Genomic DNA, 26,178 nt, shown 5'->3' on the forward strand with positions numbered 1-26,178 from the left:
TAAAGGGTATGCTCCAAAGTGTGTGTGTGTGTGTGTGTCTCTCTCTCTCTCTCTCTCTCTCTCTCTCTCTCTCTCTGTGTGTGTGTGTGTGTTTGTGTGTGTCTACATGCTTATGAACGAAGTACCTGGAACCTGAATGATCTCCATCCTGTCCAACAAAGCTGGTGGGATGGTGGCAGTAGTGTTGGCAGTAGCTATGAAAAGAACTTGGGAAAGGTCAAAGGCCACATTTAGATAGTGATCTGTGAAGTTATGGTTTTGTTCAGGATCCAACACCTAGGAAAGAAGGATTAACATTTAAACAAACTTAGTCACAACAGAAAGTTCTACAAACAAAACCACTAATGTATCACCAAGGGTAAAATGTCTGTTCAACAGAGTTGGCTGATAAACACAAGGATAACAACAACAACAACAACAAAAAACCCAAACAACAACAACAACAAAAACCTGACCTCCCCATGTCCTAAATCACTTTTTAAAAAAATGTCACAAGTTGTACTGTCAAAATAACTGGGAGCACAGGAGGGCCCAGCACAGAGCCACACACTGCACCGCGGAGCTCTGTCACGTGGGTCATAAGCTAACTACTCTGCAGAACCACAGCTGTCTTAGTCACTATAGAATATATAGCAGATATGCAGATTATCTTGAAATTTTAAGTAAATTAATAATCAGTAGATAACTCTTCAAACAGTTTCCGATTGTCTGGTATTATTCTTTACCTGGAAGAGGAACACCAAGTAAAACAAACTTAAATTATCACTGTGTTTTGATGTAGTACAATGAAAAACTGACTTTTTGAAAGACCAATAGACCTAAAAGAAATAGTTAAGCTGATCTAATAGCTAATTTAATAACTAGTCTTAATTATGTGGTTCAAATTTTTAAATTTTGGCTATGTATACACACACATGCAGGTGCTCCACGGCATGCTCATGGAGGTCATGTGGGGATCATTTCTCTCCTTCTGTCACATGGCTTCAGGTAGCAGCAGGTGTCTTTACCAGCTGAGCCATCCCAGGAGTGTCCTTAGCAATTAGTTTCTTAAAACGAGCAACTTTGTATCAGAGAGATCATCTTGAGGTTATTGCTCGTGTACTTCAAGTTACAGGCACTGGTGTTCACAAGCTACATAGGCCATAAGCAGCGAAATCCTCAGGCACGCCCTAAACCTTCAACACATTTCACTCAGAACTCTCTAGGATTGATATACATATTCAAAATGGAAACTGCATGACTTCATATATATCACACGCTAGGTGTGGTAGTACATGTCTTTAATCCCAGCACTTGGGAGGCAGAGACAGGTGAATATCTGTGTTCAAGGCCAATCTAGTCTACAGAGTGAGTTCCCAGACAGTCAGAGCTATACAGAAAAACCCTGCCTCAAAAACAAAAAAAAAAAAAAAAAAGGAAAAAGAAAAACAAATAAAAAATTAAAACAAATCCAAAATGCCAAATTTAGTCTCTTAAAATATGGACCATAAGTTCACCATTGCTTCTGATTCTCTTTTTCAAGTCTCTGCCCCCCACCTCTCTGTCTCTGTCTCTCTCATACACACACACACACACACACACACACACACACCAGTCAAATTTAATTCAAAGCCTTTTACTTACAATCCTGAATTTCAGAAACTCATTGTGTCCCTCTAGATTGTATTTCCCAGAAGATCCTAACTGCACATTTTTATAAGACACAATACTGTTTTATAAAAAACAATAAGGAGCTTTCAGCTCCACAAAGAAAGCTCTAATAATGTTCTTGGTGAAGGATAATCACACTGTCAGACCGCTCAAATGAAGTGATATTTTTCCCCTTAAAAATAAGACAGTGGGTGTGATGGTTAATATTGGTGTCAACCTGACTGGAAGGCAAGCCCCTGGGCGTGCCTGTTTTAGGGCAGCACCTCTGCACATGGAAGCAAGAAACTTTACTTTGCGCTGCTTGCCCTCAGTCAAGTTCATCTGCCCTATTGCTGCATTTATTTCTTCACTGATAGTGGGATGAACTTCTTTGGGATCCAGCGTAAAATGAAGACCAGCAGCTCTCCAGGGATGTTCCAGGTCTTCAGTGCCAGACTGAGATTGAGCGCACAGACATCCAGCCTTAAGGGCTGAACAGCTATTGGATTCATGGCCTCTCTAGTATGAGACATTGTTGGACTACCCAGACCATACCTGCAAGATGATCTGATAAATCTCCTTGTAATATATATAAACTATTACATAGATTATAGTATATCTATCTATCTATCTATCTATCTATCTATCTATCTATCTATCTATCTATCTATCTATCTATCTATCTATCTATCTCTGTCTGAATGTCATCAATTTGGATTCCACAAAGTTCTTTTCTTCTAGAGAATTCTGACTAATATGATGGGCTTTGTTTCATCTGTCTTTTTCTCTTCCTTTTTCTTTTTGAGACAGGGTCTCTCCATTGTGTAGCTCTGCCTGTCCTGGAACTCGCTGTGTAGAGCAGGGTGGTATTGAACTTACAGAGATCCACCTGCTTCTGCATTCCAAGTGCTGTAATTAAGACATGTGTGTGAGATATTAGTTTACAATGTGTTATATTTGTTCATGTTGTGGAATATTTGTTTAATGATGCTAAGATGTGTTACATTTGTTTAACTGTGAAGTTGTGTTACTATGCCTGTCTAAAACACCTGGTTGGTTTAATAAAGAGCTGAAAGGCCAATAGCTAGGGAGGAGAAGGATAGGCAGGGCTGGCAGGCAGAGAGAATAAATAAGAGGAGTGGGAAAAAGAAAAAGGGGAAGGGCAAGAAAAGAAGAAGATGCCAGGGCCAGCCACTCAGGCAGCCATGAAGTAAGAAGGGAAGAAAAACATAGAATAAAGAAAGGTAAAAAGCTGAGAGGCAAAACATAGTTAAAGAGAAATGGGATAATTTAAGTTAGAAAAATTGGCTAAGTTAGAAATAAGTCAAGCTAAGGCCAGGAATTCATAAGTAAGACTAAGTCTCCATGTATTTATTTGGAAGCTGGGCAGCAGGGTCCAAAAGAACAAACAAACAAACCAACCAAAAAAAAAAAAAAACAACAACAACAAAACCCAAAACCCCAACTACAGACATGCATCACCATGCCTGGCCTTTGTCTGTCTTTTGGAATGGAGTCTTAGAATAAAGCTAAATCTGGCCTGGAACACATCATTTGTGATTAGCCTCATTTAGTCCTGGGCTAGAACTTGCTGTTTTCTTGCTTCAGCTTTCTAAGTGCTTGGGTTATAGGCATGTATCACCATATAAGAAGGGATCTTTCAAAGGGAGAATTAAAAGCAATAGCTATGAGCTGTGAGTGAGGTATTATATATTTCTATCATTTGATTTAATGTGTGTGTTTTTGCCTGCACATATGTCTGTATGCCACGTGCATGCAAAGTGTCCACAGAGACCACAAGAGAGCATCAGATCTCTTAGAAATGGAGTTACAGATGGCTGTGAGGCACTATGGGTGCTCAGAACTGAAGCCAGGTCTTCTGGAAGAGCAGCCAGTATTCTTAACCTGAAAGCCATCTCTCCAGCTCCAAGGAGGTATTTTTAAAATGAATCAAAGGAAAAATGGGTATGGTGGCAAGTGTCTTGTAATCCTAGGTAAAAGTGGGAAGATCACTGGAGTCTAGGAAAGGAAAAAGATTATATAAGGTATTTAGGTGATAAGAAGAGAAAGTACTTCTCAGTTTTTTATTCAAGAAAAACACTACGGGAGGTGTAGCCTTTTAAAAGGCTCAAGAAATACTAATCAATAACCTAGTGGAAAAGAATTTCTAGAAACTATTTCTCAGACTAAGCCTCAGGGAAAATGATAAACACATGAAAGAACAGCATTGCCCTTTGCTCCTGGTCACCACAAAACATCTGCTCTAGCCTACGTTAGCACCAGGGCTATCTGTCCCAGCAGCTTCCCTACATACATGGTTGGCTTTCATAGCTGACTAGGGCAATCTCCCCTGATGTAGGGTTCCCCTCTGTATGCTGTGAATACCATTGGTTAATAAAGAATTTGCTTTGGGCCTATTGCAGCACAGAACAGGGTAAGGTAGGAATTCTAAGCAGACAGAGGAGGGAGTAGGTGGAGTCAGAGAGGTGCCATGTAGCCACCTGAGGAGAAAGATGCCCTTGCGCCAGTACTGGTAAACTACGAGCCTCGTGGGAAAATATAAAATCATAAGAATGGGTTAATTTAAGATGTAAGAGCTAGCTAAAAATAAGCTATTGGCCAAGCAGTGCTGTAATTAATACAATTTCTGTGTGATTATTTTGGGTCTGGGAAGCCAGAAAATGAATGAGCAGTCTCCGACTACACTCCCCCATCTTGCTTCCAACTTCAACATTAACCCCATGAGAAGAATTCCTATCTAACATGGCATGCCTAGGAAGTATAGAAGAAACTGAGATGCAACACTTTATTCTGTGGAGGGTGAAGTCAGGGGGCAGGAATGTGGCCTACGTGCACTGAGAAGTGTTCTTCAATAACGCTTTCTAAAAAGAGGTGAACTACAGGCAAGCCAGGAAACATTCCATTGACCAGAGAAGCCTAGGTAACAATCACATTGAGGTATGATGGCATTGATAACCATCTATTATCATTTACAAAAATCTACTCCCTTTAGAGATAGGAACTAAAATATTTACAAAAAGACACAATGCCTGGATTTTGCTTTAAAATCTTCAAAAATCCTGAATACTCAGAAAATATGTAACATATATAAGATATAAAGCTTAATGAAGAGAACACTGAGAATCCCCACTCGCAGAGAGGGGCACGGCCCCCACAAAGCACAAGCAGAAACACTGATACCAGTAAGAAACTGGATTTTAAAACAAAATATAAACTAAAGTGATGGCCTCACCAGAAATGTTAAAGTGAGTAATCAATAAGTCAGTGTGCAAAGCTAGCTATGGTGTGCTCACTCACCTGCTTTCATTGTAACGTACACATCTGGCACAGATGTGCCAGGATAAGCATTCCTATAAACTAAAACAGACATGCAGAGTAGTTTTAAAAGATTACTGCAACATATAATTAAAAGACAAAGATTTGGCAAGAAAATAATAGAGTTGGCATTTTTCTTTCTGAAATAAGTTTTCATGATAACATGAATTCAAAAACAATTATTTAAATAGAACACTGGATTTTACTAGAAATGCATCATACATACAGCACATACACACCGACTATTTGGACATACAACTTTTAAGGAGATACTACGGTTAAAAGAGGTTGAGTGATCTGTGAGTTCAAGACCAGCCTGGTCTACAAGAGCTAGTTCCAGGACAGGCTCCAAAACCACAGAGAAACCCTGTCTCGAAAAACAAAAACGAAAACAAAAACAAAAACAAAAAACAAACAAACAAAAAAAAGAGGTTGAGTGAAGCCGGGCAGTAGCGCACACCTTTAATCCCAGCACTGGGAAGGCAGAGGCAGGCAGATCTCTGAGTTCCCCAGCCCGGTCTACAGAGATAGTACTAAGACAGCCAGGACTACATAGAGAAACGCTGTCTGGAAAAACAAAAAGATGGAAAAGAGGTTGGGTGTGAAGTCCCAGTGCACTCTAACTGGTATCTTTCCAAGAACAGAAAGGCTCCAGTGATGCAGATACACAGAAGACAGACCTTCAAAAGCCACAGAAGTCCAGGAAGGAATGAAACCTGTCAACATCCAATTTTAGACTTCCTGCCTTCAAAGCTGCCAAGTTTTTGGACGCTAACTACACTAGTATCTTGTGTGGTGGCTTTAACAGATGACCCATCCTTGTTTCGTGTAACATGCTTATTTGTGCATGGATGTGAGGATGTAATTTTAAATGCTTTATGAACAGAACACATAAAAGCTAATGGCACAGATGACAAAGAGGCTTCAAATATGAAAGGCCTCAAAACACAGCTCACAGGAAAATCTTTGAAAAAAGTAGTTTGAAGATACACGCTATCTAAACAGGAGATACACCACATGAAAGTGTCAAAAGCAAGCCCTGAAATCATCTGAAACTCCAGTGGGATGAGGCAGATCCAGGAACTCCAAAAATCCACTCCTCCATAAAAGCAGTGAGTCAGCCCTCCGGCAAAGAGGGCCAAATTGGCCTCCTTAGCGGCTACCTTCTAGCCCGGACTACCCCAAATGGTGTATATCCCAGGAAAACGCTGGATCCCAAGCTAGGGGCTCAAGGGCTGTGGTATTTAAACTTCGTTTAACTTCACCCCCCTTTCCCATCGATTGGCTGCACTTTCTATCCTTCTTAGTGTCTAATCAGTTTCCAGTACAACTGAAAGCAGGGTTGTAAAGGTACCCACAACTGTCTACTTCTCCCGTCTGTTTCTATCAGTTTTGTTCCGTGTGTCTTGGGGCTATGATGTGTGTGTAACTTCCTGGTAGATTTTCCTTGTTAGAAAATACTGCTCTTTACAATCTATTTTGTTTGACATTAGTCATAGCTATCTAGTCTTCTTTGTTGCTATTTGCATGTGGGTCTTTTGTAGAGCTCTGCTTCCTGCTGCCCTGTGTTTCTATTTGTCACTTTTTACCCCTAGTAAAGAACAGCTGTGTTTCCTCCTACCGTCCTTGTACTGTTATTATCAAACATATTATAACTCAATCATGTATGTATGCTGGTCTATATAACTGTTTTTAAACCAGTGAGGAGAAATCTTTCTCCTCTCTTCACTAGTGCAATCCATTTATTGGTGCTTCTGTTTGCAGTTCTCAGCTGCTAGCTCACTTACAATCTGAAATTCTCCCTTCGTGTCTCCTGTAGGGTGAGTTTGCTTAAAGTGAATTCTTACTCTTTATTTGGGAATGTCTCTATTTTTTTTATATTTTTAAATTTATTATGTATGCAGTGTTGTCTGTGTGTATGCCTGCAGGCCAGAAGAGGCCACCAGACATCATTACAGATGGTTGTGAGCCACCATATGGTTGCTGGGAATTGAACTTAGGACCTTTGGGAGAGCACACAATGCTCTTAACCGCTGAGCCATCTCTCCAGCCCATGGGAATGCCTCTATTTTATGTTCATGTTTGAATATGGTTTTGTTAGGTTATAAAAAAATACATGAAGTTAGGAGGATGTAGGAGGACAGGGCTGGATTTGGGAAGCCAGAGGGAAGGGTGGGAAGTGCATATGACCAACATACATTGAATGAGTATAGGAAATACTCAAAAAAAATTAATACAACTATTTTATTTTAAAAAAGAACCATGGTTTCTTACAATGTTTTTCTTTTTGATGCTTGATTTTTTTTAAAAAATTGTATAATGACAAATTGCAAATGTATATATTATGGGGTACAAGGTGATATTATGATTTATGAATACAATGTGAACCTTATTAGTCAACCTCGTTTTTAAAAAATTCATTTTTTGGGAGACTTTAGCCATTATTTCTTTAAACAATTGTTCTTTTTTCTTCTGTCTTGTCATACATCTGTTGGTGTGCTTAATTTCCTGACACCTCAGTAAAGTTGTAAAATTTAAAAAAAAATCAACAAAAATGTTATCTAGATGCATTTTGTAAAGATAAAGATCTCTGGTTTAGTTGGAGGGTGGCAGCTGACATCACTCTTGGCCTCCTCTCTCCATTTGTTAATAGAACTTATTAACATTATAACTTCATTATAACTCTCTATAACTTCAGCTGGGTATTTCTCTTTTCACATAGGCCTACTGAAGCCACTGGGTCCTTCCAGAGACAAAAAGAAGGCAGGTGTCTGGATTACAGATGTATATTGGGCCGACGATTCCCTGACATGGTATCTCTTAGGATGGCAGGAGAGGAAAGAAGTGTTAGGGATTATTAGTCAGTCTTGAGTTCATACAGTAATTGCCCAACTCCTAAGATTTTCATGGATCCAGCATAGAAGCATCAGAGAGAGAGAGAGAGAGAGAGAGAGAGAGGTAGCACGGGGGAGGCCCTGCCCCTGCCCTGGAAGTATCAGAGGGAGAGTGGCAGTGGCCCCAACCCTGGCCTGGAAGCATCAGAGATAGAGATAGAGAGAGAAAGAGAGAGCAAGCACAGCAGCTGCAGTGGCGGCCTGAAAGCATCGATAGCAGTGGCTTCCAGAAACTAGAGTAAGAAGTCCGTCTGGGAAAGAGCGCCTGTGGCCCAGCCAGCATCCAGGGCCATACTTTGTATGAGATACTCCACTGCATCAGCAACTACCAGAGCCACAGACCCTCCTGCCCCAAGAGGAGTGATTGATTACCAGAGTGGTGACTCCATCTACATCTGGAGGAGCAACCACCTGAGCCTCCGGTTGACCCACACCTGGAGGAACAATCACCTGAGGCTCTACCTGCCTGCTCCTGGAGAAGCGATTAACAGAACCACAGCCACCAATTGCACCAATTGGAGGAAGAGGGGCCCCCTAAAGCGCAGGCTCCACCTGTACCAATTGGAGGAAGAAATGGGTAGACAATAGTGAAAGAATACACTCAACATAAAAAGCAATATGGCACCACCAGAAACTAGTTCTACAACAGACTTGACCATCCCAATGCAGATGAAGCAGAAGAGAATGAACTGAAAAATAACTTTATGAGGGGCTGGAGAGATGGCTCAGTGGTTAAGAGCATTGCCTGCTCTTTCAAAGGTCCTGAGTTCAATTCCCGGCAACCACATGGTGGCTCACAACCATCTGTAATGAGGTCTGGTGCCCTCTTCTGCAGGCATACATGCAGACAGAATATTGTATACATAATAAGTAAATAAATAAATATAAAAAAGAGCTGAAAAAAAACTTTATGAAGATGACTGACTTAAGGAGGAAATGAAAATTTTCCTTAAAGAAATAGAGAAAAAGCCGGGCGGGTGGTGGCACACGCCTTTAATCCCAGCACTTGGGAGGCAAAGGCAGGTGGATCTCTGTGAGTTCGAGACCAGGCTGGTCTACAAGAGCTAGTTCCAGGACAGGCTCCAAAACCACAGAGAAACCCTGTCTCGAAAAACCAAAAAATAATAAAAATAATAATAATAATAATAATAAAAAGAAATAGAGAAAAAGACAAACAAAAAAATTAGAACAAATCAATAAATCTCTTACAGAAAACCAAGAAAAAGCAATCAAACAGGTGAAGGAAACAGTTCAAGATTTAGAAACTGAAATAGAAGCAATAAAAAAAAACCACAAACTGAGGGAATTCTGGAAATGGAAAAACTGAGTAAATGAACTACAGATGCAAACATAAACAGCAGAATACCAGAGATGGAAGACAGAATGACAGGTATCGAAGTTATGATAGAGGAAGTAGATTCGTTGGCCAAAGAAAATGTTAAATCCAACAAATTCATAAAATTCACAATATTTTCAGGAAATCTGGGACACCATGAAAAGACCAAACATAAGAATAATAGGGATAGAAAAAGGAGAAGAATTCCAGATCAAAAGCACAGAAAATATATTCAACAAAATCAAAGAAGAAACCTTTCCCAACCTAAAAGGACACGCCTATGAAAGTACAAGAAGCTCACACACCAAATAGACTGTACCAAACAAAAAGTCTCCTCACCATGTAATAATCAAAACACAAAACATACAGAATAAAGAAAGAATATTAAGAGTTGCAAAGAAAGAAGGCCAAGTAACATAAAGGCAGACCTACTGGAATTATACCAAACTTCTCCATGGAATCCATGAAAGCCAGAAGGTCCTGTACAGGCATTATACAGACAATAAGAGACCACATATGCCAGACCAGACTATTATACTCAGCAAATCTGTCAATCACCATAGACAGTGATAAGAGAATATTTCAAGACAAAACCAGATTTAAATAATACCTATCCATGAATCCAGACCTACAGAAAGTACTAGAAGGAAAAATCCACCCAATGAAGTTAGCTACACCCACAAAAATACAGGCAATAGATAATCCCACACTAGCAAATCTCAAAGAAGGGAAATGCACACAAAATACCAACAACAACAAGAAGAGGAAAAATATCGGGAACTAGCAATCACTGGTCATTAATATCTATTAATATCAATGGACTCAATTCACCTATAAAAAGACACAGGCTAACAGATTGGATACAAAAACAGAAGGTGCATACAAGAAACACACCTCAACTTCAAAGACAGACATTACCTCAAAGTAAAATGTTTGAAAAAGATTTTCCAAGAGAATGGATCTAAGAAACAGGCTGGTGTAGTTATCCTAATATATAACAAAGTAGACTTCAAACTAAAGGTAATCAAAAGAGATGAAGAAGTCCATTTCATATTTGTAGCAGGAAAAATCCATCAAGATGAAGTTTCAACTCTGAATATATATGCCCCAAATAAAGGAGCACCCATATTTGTAAAAAAAAAAAAAAAAATTGCTAAAGCTTAAATCATACATCAAGACCCACACATTAATAGTGGGAGACTTCAACACCCCACTTTCACCAGACTGGTCAGGTCTGCCGGACAGAAATTTAACAGAGAAATAAGAGAACTAACAGATGTCAAGACTCAAATGGACTTACCAGGCATCTATAGAACATTCCACCCAAACACAAAAGATTATACCTTCTTCTCAGCACCTCATAGAACCTTCTCTAAAATTGACCACAAACTCGGTAACAAAGCAAACCTCAAATGATGCAAAAAAAATTACAATAACCCCCCCTGTATCTTATCAGATGTTATAATTTAACAACAACTTAAATTCCAGAAAGTGTACAAACTCATAGAAACTGAATATTGCCCAACTGAATCACCCCTGGGTCAAGGAAGAAATAAAGAAATTAAAGACTTCCTAAAATTCAATGAAAAGGAATGTGCAATATACCCAAACATATCTGACACTATGTAAGCAGTACTAAGAGGAAAGTTCATAGCACTAAATGCCTACATAAAGAAACTCAAGAAATCCCATACTAGCAAATTAACAGAACACTTGAAAGATATAGAACAACTCACCCAGGAGGAAGTAGATGCCAGGAATTAATCAAATTGAGAGATGAAATCAATAAAATAGAAACAAAGAGAACAATACAAAAAAAAAATCAATGAAACAAAGAGTGGGTTCTTTAAGAAAATCAACAAGAAGGGGCTGGAGAGATGGCTCAGAGGTTAAGAGCACAGACTGCTCTCCCAGAGGTCCTGAGTTCAATTCCAGCAACCACATGGTGGCTCACAACCATCTGTAATGAGATCTGGTGCCTCCTTTGGCCTGCAGGCATGGAGGCTGAATACTGTGTATATAATAAATAAATAAATAAATCTTTAAAAAAAAAAAAAAGAAAATCAACAAGATAGACAAACCTTTATCCAAACTAACCATAAGGCAGAGAGACAATATCCAAATTAACAAAATCAGAAACGAAAAGGGGGACATAACAACAGAAATCCAGAGAATCATTAGGTCATACTTCAAAAACCTGTATTCCACAAAATTGGAAAGTTTTAAAGAAACGAACAATTTTCTGGATAGGAACCACATACCAATATTAGATCAAGACCAGATGAACAATTTAAATAGACCTATAACCCCTACACAATCAAAAAAAAAGCTCAGGACCTTCAGTAATGTGGAGGGATACAAGACTAACTAAAAAAAAAAAAAAAAAAAAATCACTAACCCTCCTATATACAAACGATAAATAGGCCAAGAAAGAAATCAGAGAAACATTACCCTTTACAATAGCTAACAAATATAAAATATTTTGGGGTAACTCTAACTAAACAAGTAAAAAACTTGTCTGACAAGAACTTTAAATCTCTAAAGAAAGAAATTGAAGAAGATATCAGAAAATGGAACTATCTCCCATGCTCTTGAATAGGTAGTCTCAACAAAATAAAAATGACAATCTTACCAAAAGCAATCTACAGATTCAACGGAATCCCCATTATAATCACAACACAATTCACAGACCTCAAAAGAACAATATTCAACTTCATATGTAAAAAACCCAGATTAGCTAAAACAATCCTGTACAATAAAGGGACTTCTGGAGGCAACACCATCCCTGACCTCAAGCTCTACTATAGACCTCTAGTAATAAAAGCAGTTTGGTATTGGTATTAAAACAGACATGTGGATCGATGGAATCGAAATGAAGACCCTGACATTAATCCATGCACATATGAACTTTTGAAAAAGAAGTCAAAAAAGTACAATGGAAAAAGGAAAACATCTTTAACAAACGATGCTGGTATAACTGCATATCAATATGTTGAAGATTGCAAATAGATCCACATCTAAGGCCTTGCACAAAACTCAAGTTCAAGTGGATCAAGGACCTCAACATAAAGTCAGTTATATTGAACCTGTTAGAAGAGAAAGCAGGAAGTAGCCTTGAATGCACTGGCACAGGAGACTATTTCCTAAATATAACTCCAATAGCACAGACACAGAGTAACAATCAATAAATGGGACTTCCTGAAGCTGAGAAGCTTCTGTAAGGCAAAATGGCAGCCTACAGAATGGGATAAGATCTTTACCAACCCCACATCTGACAGAGGGTTGATCTCCAAAATATATAATGAACTCAAGAAACTAGACAACAAAATACCAAATAGTCCAATTAAAAAATGGGATGGAGAACTAAACAGAGAATTCTTTTTTTTTTTTTTTCCTTTTTTTTGGTTTTTCGAGACAGGGTTTCTCTGTGGTTTTGGAGCCTTTCCTGGAACTAGCTCTTGTAGACCAGGCTGGTCTCGAACTCACAGAGATCCGCCTGCCTCTGCCTCCCAAGTGCTGGGATTAAAGGCGTGTGCCACCACCGCCCGACCTTAAACAGAGAATTCTTAACAGAAGAAATTCAAATGGCTGAAAGACACTGCAGGAATAGCTCAACATTCTTAATCATCAAGGAAATGCAATCCAAACAACTGTGAGATACCACTTTACACCTGTCAGAATGGCTAAGATAAAAAAATACAGAGGACAGCTTATGCTGGAGAGGATGTGGAGTCAGGGGAACACTCCTCCACTGCTGGTGAAAGTGCAATCTGTGCAGCCACTCTGGAAACCAGTGTGGTGGTTTCTCAGAAAATTGGGAATCAATCTACCTCAAAACCCAGCGGTATCACTCTTGGGCATATACCCAAAGAATACTCATTCATACTATAAGAACACTTGCTCAACAATATTCATGGTGGCACACATCTTTAATCCCAGCACTCGGAAGGCAGAAGCAGGTAGATCTCTGTGAGTTTAAGGCCAGCCTGGTCCAAAGCACAAGTTCCACAGAGAAATGCTAACTTGAAAAACCAAAAACCAAACAAAAAAGAAAAAAGACAAAGAACGTGCTGCCCATACAGAGTCCCATGTCAAACAGTTCATAATTGCCTGTTACTACAGCTCCATGGACTCCAGTGCCCTCTCAGAGCCTTCTCCACACATGTGCACAGACACACATAAGATGACCTCAGTGTGCATGAAGTCATTACACTCCATTTCTGTGTCCACAGCTTTCCAAACAGCGTTTTCACTCTTTGCTATTAAATATGACTACAGAACTGAAACTTTGCAGACATCCAATAAAAGACTCTAACACAAGGTGTGTGTGTGTGTGTGTGTACAAAACAAAGAGTTTAAGGAAAAGGAATTTTTTTTAATCTATCAACAATTCTTTTCCATAGAATTACCTCTATGAATCAAAATCAGGATACTAGAAAAGAATATGTAGAGATGTTTTTGAAATGACTAACAAATGAAAAGTTTTATTTTTTAAAAGATAAAGATGGGCCAGGTGGTAGTGGCACACGCCTTTGATCCCAGCACTCAGGAGGCAGAGGCAGGTGGATCTCTGTGGGGTGGAGGCCAGCCTGGTCTACAGAGGGAGTTCCAGGACAGCCAGGGCTAATACACAAAAAAACTGTCTTCAAAAAAAAAAAAAAACCTTTATTTCCCCCCCCCCCCCCAATAGGCAAAGCTGAAGAAGTTCTGGCAGAAAGCAGAACAAAACTTAAAGGGGTGAATTCCAGGAAGAAGAGACATGGCGACTAAAGGTCTAATACCTCTGGGCTGGAGACACAGCTCAGTAGTAAAGGGCACTTGCTGCTCGTGCAGAGTACCCAGACTCCCTTCCCAGCACCTGCACGGCAGCTTACAAGCATCCGTAACTCCAGTTACAGGCATCCAATGCCCTCATGGGTACCAGGCACAAACATGGTGTATGGCATACCAAGTGCCACAAAAGTCACACACATAAAAGAGAAATAAAAAGTTGAGCTCTAAGACTATGTAAAACCACAGGTGTTTACAATTCATAACAGTAGCAAAATTCAAGTTTTGAAGTAACAATGAAGTAATTTTATGGTTGGGGGTCCCCACGACATGAGAAGCTGTATTGTATTAAAAGGTGGAAGAATTAGGAAGGGTGAGAACCACTTGCCTAGCTTACATTGAGCATTGTTCCTAAGTCAACAAGAACCCTTCAGACAGATAAAGTCCCATGTCCTTTGTAAAGATACTCAGTGCAGACATGCCTTAGGTCTTGTACTCACAGGGCTTAGTTAATTGAGATCAAAAATGTTTCTCCAAAATTGTGCTGTGCTTACACAGCAAAAACAAACGAGGGGAGGCCAACTCCTGGAGCCCTGACTCAGCACTGGTTTTCTAAGTTGGGCTGACCGAGTTTCATGCTTACCTCACCCCGACTGTTTTCCCTGTTGGCTAAACTTCCACACATTCCAGAGAGTAAAGCAGATGGAAGCACAGTGACTTCAGACTTACCAATGGCAACACTAAAAACCAGAAAGTCACAGGGACAAAGGACACCCTTCAAAGAAATTATTCCCAACAAAAATTCCACGTGTGGTCAAATTACCACGCAAGTTTGTGGAAAACATGAAGATGCTTTATAATTTACATTTAAAAACACCACCCAGATGAGCTTTATCCAGAAACTCCTGTGAATTAACAACACAGAGTGAGGTAAACCAAAACACAGACTGGGAAGGCAGGAAATTCAACATGGTGGGAGGCGAAGGGACAACTCGGGTGCAGTCCGTTCCAACCGGAAGACTAACGATGGTAAGACTTGGACCATCTGGAGTGCCTGACTGTGCTGAGAGCAGAGTGCAGGCTGTGAGGGGAACAGAAGAGTCTCAGGGCAGCGGAAACCAGCAAAAGAGTGGTGAGGACAGGTGGAGGGCTAACCGTGCTCAGCTGTGAGACGCTCACGCACTCTGCAAACTAGAAACCAATCTATAAAAGAAGACACAGAATCAAGAAAGTAAAGACAGAACAATTTGCTATAGCAGTCTGCACAGAGGAATGAGCTGTTTTGCAGGTTTGAGCCCCTCTTTTGCCCTGCCCTGTCCTCTACTTCCCTTTGCCTTCGGGATCTTTCTCTATAGCCTCCTCAGCAGCTACAATTACAGGCCTGTACCACTGTGCCTGGCTATGCCAAGCAATGTAGAGAATGGAGCAAATTAACAAAGCCTTTTAGAGGCTAAAGCGCAGGAGTAGGATCGAACCTTCTTTCTGCAATAAGCTTACTACTTAAATTTGTGAACAACAAGCACACATAACTTTGTTTTACTGCATAAAAATGTAAAAAGAGACATCACAGAGGATGGAATTTTTGATCTGTATGTAGATGTTAACTAGCTCCAGACTTCAGTCTGTGCTTTACTGTTTTTTTAGAAGCAACTGCACACCAATATGTATGTGCCTTGAGTATGGCCTATGCTCATTCATTCACACGCAAGTATGATTTTATTGGGAATTTTCTAGATCTTACCTCAAGCAGAGCTGCTGCGGGATCACCCTGTAGGCTTTTCCCCAGCTTGTCAACTTCATCCAATAGGAACACTGGGTTGTTAACTCCAACAGTCTTTAAGCCATTGATGATGCGACCAGGCATGCTGCCCACGTAGGTGCGCCTAGGGAGAGCAGCAGCAAGGTCACAGCAATGACGATGAAAAGGCAAAGGGCAAAGCCACTGAGAAGTGAGACCCCAGGACTGGAAAGTGCCTAGTTCTCACCAGTACACACAAGTTCTATGCACACAGAACCTTTATGATCTATCAAAAAGATGTTAGATTCAATTCTAATTTTCTGCTGGATTCTAACTGTGAGTTGCCCATGACACTGGAATAACTTTAAGTCATAGTTCTGGTTAAAGGAGAGAAATGGAGAGAGATCCAAATATCTCATTTTGAAAGCAACGATCTGAGGTAAACAGTACTTATATCAATATCAAGACTCCATCACTCCCACAAGCACGCGAGGGCATAACTCATGAACTGAACGTCCAGTATTACTGAGTGAAAATGTCAGAGGCTGTGTTGTCCCATTTGAGTCAGATCATTACGTAACTGCAGCAGATGTAAGCATGTTTACACAACTGGAAGAAGCGCCTTCCCCAAGGGGGCATGCTTTCTGCGACTCTCGCTCACTTTACTATAGCCTCCGTGCCTCCACCAGGCACGGCAGATTCTGCTTCTGAACGGGCTTCAGGGCAGTCTGCCTGGAAGAAAACCATCAGCAGTAAGGGGAGCAGCGGCAGTTACAACATGACCCACACAACCACAAAGCCCATTTACAGAGGGAGCCTCGGCTCTGCCACGTGACCGCACAAAGTAGGGCAGAGTGACCTTTAAAAAAACAAGCAAGCCTGAAAAACTGTCCTGTCATGGGAATGGCTTTTATCCACGGAAGGTGAGCAGTACTGAAGCTAGATACAATAACATTCTTTTACAATAAGAAATTAGCACAGCCAAGGTTTCAGAATAGAGGTCTGGGGAATAGAGCACTTGACTAGCAATGCACAAAGCCCTGGGTTTGAACCCTAGTACTACCTAAGCCAGGCAGGAGGATCGGAAGTTCAAGGTCATCCTTGGCTCTATAGCAAGTGAGGTTGTCCTGAGATACGTGAGACCTTGTCCTAAAAAAAATAATCTTTGTAAGAGCCAGGGGTAATGAATGACCCCGACGCACAAAGGAACTCACAGAGACTGTGGCAGTTTGCACAGGATTTGAACAGGTTCAAGCCAGATGAGAGGGAGAAGTGGGCATGGGCTACAGCACCCAACAAAGACAAAGACACTATATGCAACCGATAATCACTAGCAAAGGAAAATCCATTTTCTCTAATGAAGTCTCCCCCGGTATAGTAACCACACCCCAGGGCAGGCTCGGCACCAACAGCAGTGAGTTGGCCAACACAAAATAAACTCAATAGTACTTTTGGAGACTTTGTGTCTCACTATGCTTTAGGCATTTTCTGTCTTAGTCTTACTGATATTTTGCTTATGTTGATTTTCATTTTTGTGGTTTGGTGGAGGTTTTGTTTGTTTCTTTTCTTTTTTTTTTTTGAGAGAGAGGGCATTAAGTTGGGTGGGTTCAGAGGTGAGGAGGATTTGGGAGGAACTGAAGTATGGGAAAAATACAATTAAAATATATTGTATGGAAAAAATTTAATAAAAGTTTAAATATTATTAATAATAATAATAAATTTAAGAATGGAATACATAAAGGACATGATAAATCACTAAACCTTTCAAACTCTTTCTCTAGTGAACACAGACTTGCCAGCACTCTGTTTAAATGTGCTGGGAGAGAAAGCTGTTTAAGTTTCAAATTCTCCATGAGATTTCTTGCTTTTCTGGTTTCGATAAGATTTCAGACACAGATACTTACAATTCTATACCTAATTCAGGGGAGAAAATGATATCCCCGGGCCCTTTCTAGAGCACTGCAAACAAACAGTCCTTGTTCCGGCTCTCTCAGAGAGATCCCCACAGATCCAAAGCCCTCTGTCGAGAAGAGAATTAAGGTTCATCACCGTCTATCTGCCAGCAGCTTCCTGCCAGCAGCCAGCCTTCTCTTTCTTCATTCATAAACAAGATCCTACAAGCTGGTCTTTTTTTGTTTTGTTTTTTTGACACAGGATTTCTCTGTGTAACAGCTCTTGGCTGTCCTGGAACTTGCTTCAAGAACCAGGATGACCTTGAATGCAGGGAGATCTGCTAACATCATGTTCCTTATTGTGGTAGAGATATGGTTTGAATGTCCTTTCGAGGACCCATGTGGTAAAACTTTGGTCCCCAGGTGGCAGTATCAGGAGTTAGTGGAACTTTAAGCAGGGTATCCTGAGAGAGGATGTTATTTCTAACAAAGGGATTAAGATAGTTCTAATAAATTCTGAGTTATTTCTTAAAAGAAGATTATTTGAAAGAAGTATACTGGATTTACAAACATGTGCCAGTCTTCCCAATATCAACGTAACCGCTTGCTCCAGAATGTGCAGCCAAAGAGGCTGTCCAGTGCTGTCGGGGCTTTCAACTTTAAAAACTGAGCTGAATACATTTCTTTTCTTGACTGGTTACTTGCCTCAGGTATTTCATTATGGTATAAAAAGCTGATTAATAAATACATTTCCCTTACTTTTCTTGCCTATGCATTTAACAAAATTCTCTGAAAATAAAGATTAGTCTTCCTGTCTTATTTTTGGTTTGGAGGCAAGGCCTCACAGTGTATCCAATTTACTATGTACCCTAGGGTACCCTTGACTTTGTGGTAGTTCTTCTGCCTTGTCCTCCTGAGTTGTTACACGAGCTGCCGCCATGCTGAATTTCTATCAGTCCTCAGAGACTCTCCTGAACACCTCACCCACAGTAATTTTCCAATAATGCAAGGCCTGCAACACTGACCAGGTCTACAATGCATCTGATTCTTATTTATGACCTAGTTCAGTCTGGATATTGTAACCTCTCTGTATCCAGAGATAACGAGCAGGCTGCTGACAGTAGAGGCTGATACATAGCGGCTAACATTCTTCTCTCTTGGGTACGCCAAACCACCACTGGTAAGGTAGTCCTTTGGGAAGATTATTTGACCTAAGGTTCAGTTTCCTCACCTACAGAACGGGGACAACAGTGCCAATGCCAATCTTATGAAGTCTTGGAAAGAAGCTATGAGACTTTGGTCAAGGAACCATGACTTTAGGTAGAAACCAAGACAACTGAATTCTAGTCTGACTTTAATTTTTGCTTTGTGAAAACAACCCCAAAATGTCTTCTCCATAGCACCAGGCACACACAGGGTTGTTCCTGTTCCTCAGTTGGAAGTGACAACTCCAAACTTCAGGCTATTAGTCTAAAACTAAGCCAGGAAGACAACCGTCACCATCAGATCAAAAAGCAAAGATTCAGTCCCACTGCTAAGGTGACAAGTCTTTGAATGACACTACAGAGCTCACACACCACTGCAAAGATCTCTGTGACTGCACATCGTGCACCCGAGTCTGCCACAGTTATGACTCTGAGTCTAAATAATGCGGGAGGCTCGAGCCTCATTGCGAAGTGCTTTCTTTCCATGAGCAGAGAAAAGCATCGATCTAATATGAACTGGTTAGATAAATAATGATTTATGGAAAGACTAAAGTTCTAGTTATTAGAGGGGAAAACATTTAACTTTTTAAGATTATCCTAGGAATGTAGCACCCAGGTGTCTACACATGCCTAATTTTGTGTGCACGTGTTTTTCTATTCAGGACTGACTTTAGCAGATAAAACACAGTGGCAGCACATGTAGTTCACAGACTGAAGATGTAAGAAGCCTGGCCAATATGGACTTGGATAGTGAGATTACACAAGATAAAAATATTCTTTCTAAACTCACCAAATCACAGTAGTCATTTCTCAATAAATTAAATATACCAAAGCCTCCTTCACAGAAACCACAAAGGCAGGAAATATGTGAAAGATGCAACGGCTAGCCTGGGCTCCCTGCTACACCCCACAGTGTTTAGGTGTGTGTGGAACATCACTTCCTGCTACACCCCACAGTGTGTAGGTGTGTGTGGAACATCACTTCCTGGCTCTATCTCCACAGTACGGAGGTGTGTGTGGGACATCACTCCCTGCTGCATCCCCACAGTGTGTAAGCGTGTAAGGAACATCACTTCCTGCTGCATCCCACAGTGTGTAAGTGTGTATGGAACATCACTTCCTGCTGCATCCCACAGTGTGTAGGTGTGTATGGAACATCACTCCTACAACCACCTGAGTCTCAGAGCACAACTGCCAAAAACTGAAACAAACATGTTCATTTAAAGACGTGAATTCTGTCTGGAGACAAGCCTCAATGGCAAAGGGCTTGCCTGGCATACAGAAACCCTGCATCCAGTCCTAGCACCACAATAAATAAGGTAACAAAACATAGGAGTTATGTGGAAACATTTCATAGTACCCCACTACAAATTCTGTGTTTATATACTAGCTAAAAATCAAATTTCATGAATGCGTTCAAAGTATTCTAATGTATTTGAATATATATGAATATATACATATCAAAACCATTAAACTATTTAAAGAAAAACACATGGATTCATACTTTTAATTGCTAATGGTAATTCAAATAATTAGGACTACTCAGGTACTGTATAAAATATACAAAACTAAAACTGTTTCTAGAAATAAAAGGTTTAAATTTCAAGATTAGCATTTTTCAATTTTTCCAAAAACATATACATCATAAACAGCTACAAGGAGCATTCCAATATGATGTTTCTACACCCTGTGGTTATCAGATTTCTCATTATGTTGTCAAAGACCTAGGCAGCTTCAAATTTAACATAATGCAAAAGGCAAACCAACTTGTTATTCCTGATAAAAACCAGGAAGACAGACACGTCTGATCATTAATGTTTGTTCTGCTTATTTAAAGGGTTCTTATTATTCATAGGCACACACCTCTGTAATGATGTTCACACCCCTATAATGATGTTCATAAAGAATTTGTAATATAAAGGCTGGAGAGATGGGAAAAACACATACACATGAAAATAAGAAAACTTAAAAAGAATTTATAATACATATAAAAGTTTATGTGTCATAATATTAAGCAGAAAGGGTAATATTACAATTCTGTTGCTTTAAAAATGATCACTACCACCATATCATCATCCCCAATGAGGGGCTGGACAGATGGTCAGTGGCTAAGGGAGATCACTGCTTGCTCTTCTATGGCCTGAGTTTGGTTCCCAGCAGCAACACCAGGCAGCTCACAACCACCTCTAACTCCAGCTCCAGATCTGATGTCCTCTTTTGGCTTCTGTGGACACTGTACTCACAAGAACAAACCCACACACAGACATGCTTTAAAAAGTAAATCTGGCTGGGTGGTGGTGGTGCAGGCTTTTAATCCCAGCACTCAGAAGGCAAAGGCAGGAGGATCTCTGTGAGTTCAAGGCCAGCCAGTTCTATAAGAGCAAGTTGTAAGTTCCAGGACAGCTAGGACTGTTACACAGAGAAACTCTGTCTCAAAATAACCATCCTCCAAAATCCCCAATAAAAGTTTAGCAGAAAAAAAGAGTTCATAGTGATTGTCTTTGTATGAAAGAAAAAACAAACAAGTATTTTCACCATCTCTATCAATAGTGTAATGTGGTGGCAGTGGTAAGTGTGCATCTATTTCCTTATACAAAAGTTTTAATTGAGAAAAAGGAGGGTTGAGGGAAAAGAACAGCATTAGTTTTGGGAACTCTGACTATCCATGTGCACTTATATGTAGCTATGTTTCAAATACGAAAAAGTCGTAAGCCTAAAGGAGACTTCAATGATCTTCAGAAGAAAACTGTCTTCTGAAGTGATAAAAACATCATGTCTAAACAAATTTGATTGTTACTCTTCTGGCAGTCATTTCTAAATCTTCATAAAAACAACTTAGACTTATCAAAAGGGGTGAATTCCAAAATAAAATTAGGTTTTAATCTTACATGAATTCCCAAACACGCAGAAACCACATTTGGCTCTCTCCTATCTGAATAAACAAACATCATGAGGTAACACAAAGAAGTGCAAGATACACAGCATAACCTAAGGGTCACAGCTTGTTCTTACACAGGTTGACTGTTCCATCCAACACAAAAATTAATTTGTTTCATACATATTATCACACACATAGCTTACAATTTATACAATATTTTTAAATACCTACATTAAAAATTATTTTATATGTATGAATAGTTTGTATGTCTGTTGGGGTTTTTGTCCCACCTGGTCCCTGCAGTCATTAAATTTCAAAGAAATCACATAGAGGTCTACATTAGTTATAAACTGATTGGCCCAGTATCTCAGGCTTCTTATTAATTCTTACAACTTATATTAGCCCATTATTCTTGCCTATGTTAGCCACGTGGCTTGGTACCTTATTTGGCAAGGGAGTCACATCTTGCTTCTTCTGTGGCTGGGACAGGACTGCAGAATCAGCTTTCCTCTTCCCAGAATTCTCCTGTTCTTGTCGCCCCGCCTCTACTTCCTGCCTGATTGTCCTCTCCCCCCCATACTTCCTGCCTGGCTACTGGCCAATCAGTGTTTATTTAAGCTATAATTGACAGAATACAGACATTGTTTCACAGCATGTCTGTGTACCACATACATGTAATACCTTAGGAGGGCAAAAGAAGACATCAGATCCCCTGTGACTGGAGTTACAGGCAGTTGTGGGCCATAAATGGGTTCTGGGAATAAAACAAACTCAAGTCCTCTGGAAGGGCAGTCAATGTTCTTAACCACTAAGTCATCCCTTATCCCTTGAGAGCACCTATATTTTGATGGAGACCTGTACATGGAATTATGTATACAGTTTTCCACTAAGGCATCATGTCAGCACTCAAAAACTTTTTGATATTTCAGAGCACTCCAGACTTACAGAAAGGATACTCAATCTGTATTTATGCTGTATATTTTCAGATGTGGTAGAAGTGGCAGAAATCTACATTATTTAATCACTAAAAGGTCACAATAAATATCTTATGGTTTATACAGAGACAAGAACGATCATAACTGGCTGTGTATATTAATACAGGAAGCCTAAACTCGGCCTACATTACTTCTTTTTCTTGTTACCATGACAAGATACTTGACAAGAGGCAACTTAAGAGAGGGGGGATCTGTTTCAACTTACAGTCTGAGGGAGAGACAGTCCCATGAGCTGGAACGGGTGGCAGCTTATTACATTACATCGGCCGTCAGGAAGCAAAGATGAATGCTCAATTTGCTTTCTCTATTTTATTTATGTATTTATTAAGACAGGATCCCATTGTGTAGACCTGGTTGTCCTGGAACTCACTGTAGACCAGGCTGACCTCGAACTCACAGAGATCTGCCGGTCTCTGCCTCCCAAGGGCCAAGATTAAAGACATGTGCCACCAAGTCTGACTACTTTCTCCTTTTTATTCATTCCAAATAGTGTTGCCCACATTTAGGTTGGGGCTTTTTACCTGAATTAGCCCAACTGGAAAACTCTCTTGTATACATACTCAAGTTGATAGTCAGTATTATACACGGGATTGGGGGCACTTAAATTTCTTCTAGAAGAGCTATCTCAAAGGCAGTGCAGAGGAGGAGATGAGCACTCCAGAGTATGTCTAATGTATTTTGGTAAAAAATGAGATTAAAAACTTACAGCTACTTTTGCTTTGTAGAAGAATAGATGGTTTATTTATATCTTTCTCATTTTAGTTACAGATAAAAATTTATCAACATAGAAGTCACAAGATTTTCTTTTCATCTTATTTTAAAACTGAGCCATTGATATCTTGCCATGTCAGAACTGTACATATAGGGAGCAAAATTATTTCAAAGAATCAATATCAACAGTGATTTGAGATAAATTGTAAGAATAAGTATTTGCTTTTTAAAAAACAAAGAACAAGAAATAAGAAAGGGATTCATGAGCGTGAGATGGCTGGGTCGTTTTGTTAAAGTACTTGCTGGGCAAGCAGGAGGACCCATGTAAACGTCAGGTGGTTGTCTGCAACCCCAGCCTCAGAAGGTAGACAGATTGTTGAAGCAAGCTGGCTAACAAAACTAGCTGAACTGGCGAGCTGCACTCCAGGTCTGAGTGGGAGACCCTGCCTCAAAGAACAAGGGAGAAGAGCAATCGAAAAAGATTCCCAACATCATCCTGGGGTCTCCATATGCACATGCGTCATACATATGCGCACATACATGAGAGCACACATACACGCACAACACACACACACACACGAAAAGACAAAAAAATCCAGATTTATACAAACACAATTTCATAAGCTTCATCCTTTTGGAAATGTTTTATACTGCATCATTTCTGATAACTCATTTATTTAAGCACAAAAACTCATCAAGAAGAATGGGCATTTTATGGCTTATAGACAGGAAACTATGCATAGAGATAAAACTGCATGAGCGAATTAATGCTACACTTTGCTTCATTCTTCCTTTAAGCCACTAAATATAACAGGAAGAAAAACAACAGGCTCCTTTCCATCAGATCATTATTTTAATACATAAATGTAAGTCAAGCCTCCCTTTTTTGCCTTTCTCCATCTCACCTCACCATTTTTCAACTATTAAAAATACAGTTTTTGGTTGTTCTAAAAATCGATCTCTGACTTATATGCACCTTCCTTTCCTATAAACATGTGAAACTAGCAAACAGCTGGGTGCCATGCAGATGTCCCGGCGATTAGGGGAGGAAGACAGCACAAAGCAATGTTTCCCTGCCATCTCAGACTGCAGAGCAGTGGCGTACACTCGGAGGCTAAGGCGGAACAAAACTTCCTAGGAGTGCCAATAGAGGGCATGTGACAAACACTCAAATGCCAACCCTGGGTGCTGCCCAAAGGCTTCCGCTGTCACATGTTCTCAGGGGACACCCAGAGCTATGCTCTACCCTGGACTGCTTCTTCTGCCCGCTTCCAGTCACCTTCAGTTCACCACTGGGATGTGGACCCACACTCGGTCCTCACTGTCTCTATTTCTTGGCAAGTAGACCCCACTCTCTGTCCATGAGCCTCCAACAGGTTTTCAAGGAAAAGTTGTCACTTGGTTTTAGTACTTTGCAGTTATCCCAAAAGCACAAGGGTGGATTGCTGTGTTGTTCGGTAAACTACAGAAGATCCATGCCTAGAATGTAGTTAAAATCAGACTGAATTCACAACCAAACCTAAATAACTTTTTGAGGTGGGGACAGCAATCACATTCTCTATCTAAATCACCCATTTATAAATGAACTCATAGCTACAAATATTTTAGGCAATTGAGACCATAAATTTTAATTTTCAGTAGCTTTAGCTCTCAATACATTCATACAATATACAAAGTATATTTGCTTGAAAATTAAGGACAAATTTTATTTGCAAGCAAAACTTTAGAAGAGAGATATGTTTAAATTCAACAATATCAGTAAGAAATGATGAGACTCTGAATGTCTGCAATACCACCATTTGGGAGGCAGAGGCAGAAGGATCTTCAGTTTAAGACCAGTCTTGATTATATAGTAAGTCAGAGGCCACATTGGTTTAAAGGAGACCCTTATTTCAAAACACACACACACAAAATTAGTGACAAGACCCATGATAGTGTATATTCACTACTAGGCAGGAGACTTTTTTCATAATTCTGCAATATAAATAATAACACTGAGAATAGGATAAATGGTTTGAATGGAATTTAAAATCAGATTAAAGTTTATAAAAAGTCATATTGAAGCTTATAAAGCTAGACTCGTCCTCCTGAGAATGTACATTTAAAATAATAGCAAAGCTAAGGTTTGAAGTAAAAACTCAGAACAGAGATCGAAATCCAGCAATGCCAGTAAGAAGTGATGAGACCTTGTGCGGCTGTGTGCCAGGTACTGTGCATACAGAATTACCAGCACCCATGGGGAAGAAACACATCCCTGTTAACCATGTATATGCAACAAAATGCCCTCGCACTGCCTAAGCCCCACCAGACACAGTGCTGTGCTGCCCTAAGAAAGGAAATCATCCAAACTGAGAGGACAAATAGTCACTGGGAAGGGGTGAGCCTCCTGAGTTTTGTAGTCAAAAGCAGATTTCAACCCCCAAATACTCTAGTGGGTCCGCCAAGGGCGCACTTTATCATGAAAGTGAACTACAGCCCTAGTGGCACTAGTGAGGACAGGACAGCCTAGGCAGCGAGAGAGGCCTCTTGAGACTGTCAGAATGACCCGAATCCATCCTCTGGCTCGATGTCCTCTCATTCCTTATTAGAACTTTTGCAGGCTTTCTCTTTATGTATATTATTCATGTGTGAATGAAAGAGAGTATTTTTTTTAAACAGGGTCTTACGTAGCCCAGGTTAGTCTCAAACTTAGTGCATAGCTGTGACTGGCCTTGCTCTCCTGGCCCTTCTACCTCTACCTCCCACATGGTAGGATTACAGGCATGGGCCACCCAGAAAATAATTATTTCTCGGA

At 40.1% G+C, this 26,178-nt stretch overlaps 1 protein-coding gene across 1 annotated transcript in view; it reads right to left on the reverse strand.

Moving 5' to 3' along the window:
- Lonp2 (lon peptidase 2, peroxisomal) overlaps positions 1-26,178 on the reverse strand; it is an 86,764-nt gene that overhangs the window by 34,165 nt on the left and 26,421 nt on the right. The window contains exons 8-9 of the mRNA XM_057753224.1: positions 15,707-15,848; positions 126-276 (exon numbers count right to left, since the gene is read on the reverse strand). Of these exons, the coding sequence (XP_057609207.1) occupies positions 126-276; positions 15,707-15,848 (293 nt within the window). The remainder of the gene's footprint in view (positions 1-125; positions 277-15,706; positions 15,849-26,178) is intronic.

Source organism: Chionomys nivalis, chromosome 21 (assembly GCF_950005125.1).
Source record: "Chionomys nivalis chromosome 21, mChiNiv1.1, whole genome shotgun sequence".
NCBI classification, from domain to species: domain Eukaryota; kingdom Metazoa; phylum Chordata; class Mammalia; order Rodentia; family Cricetidae; genus Chionomys; species Chionomys nivalis.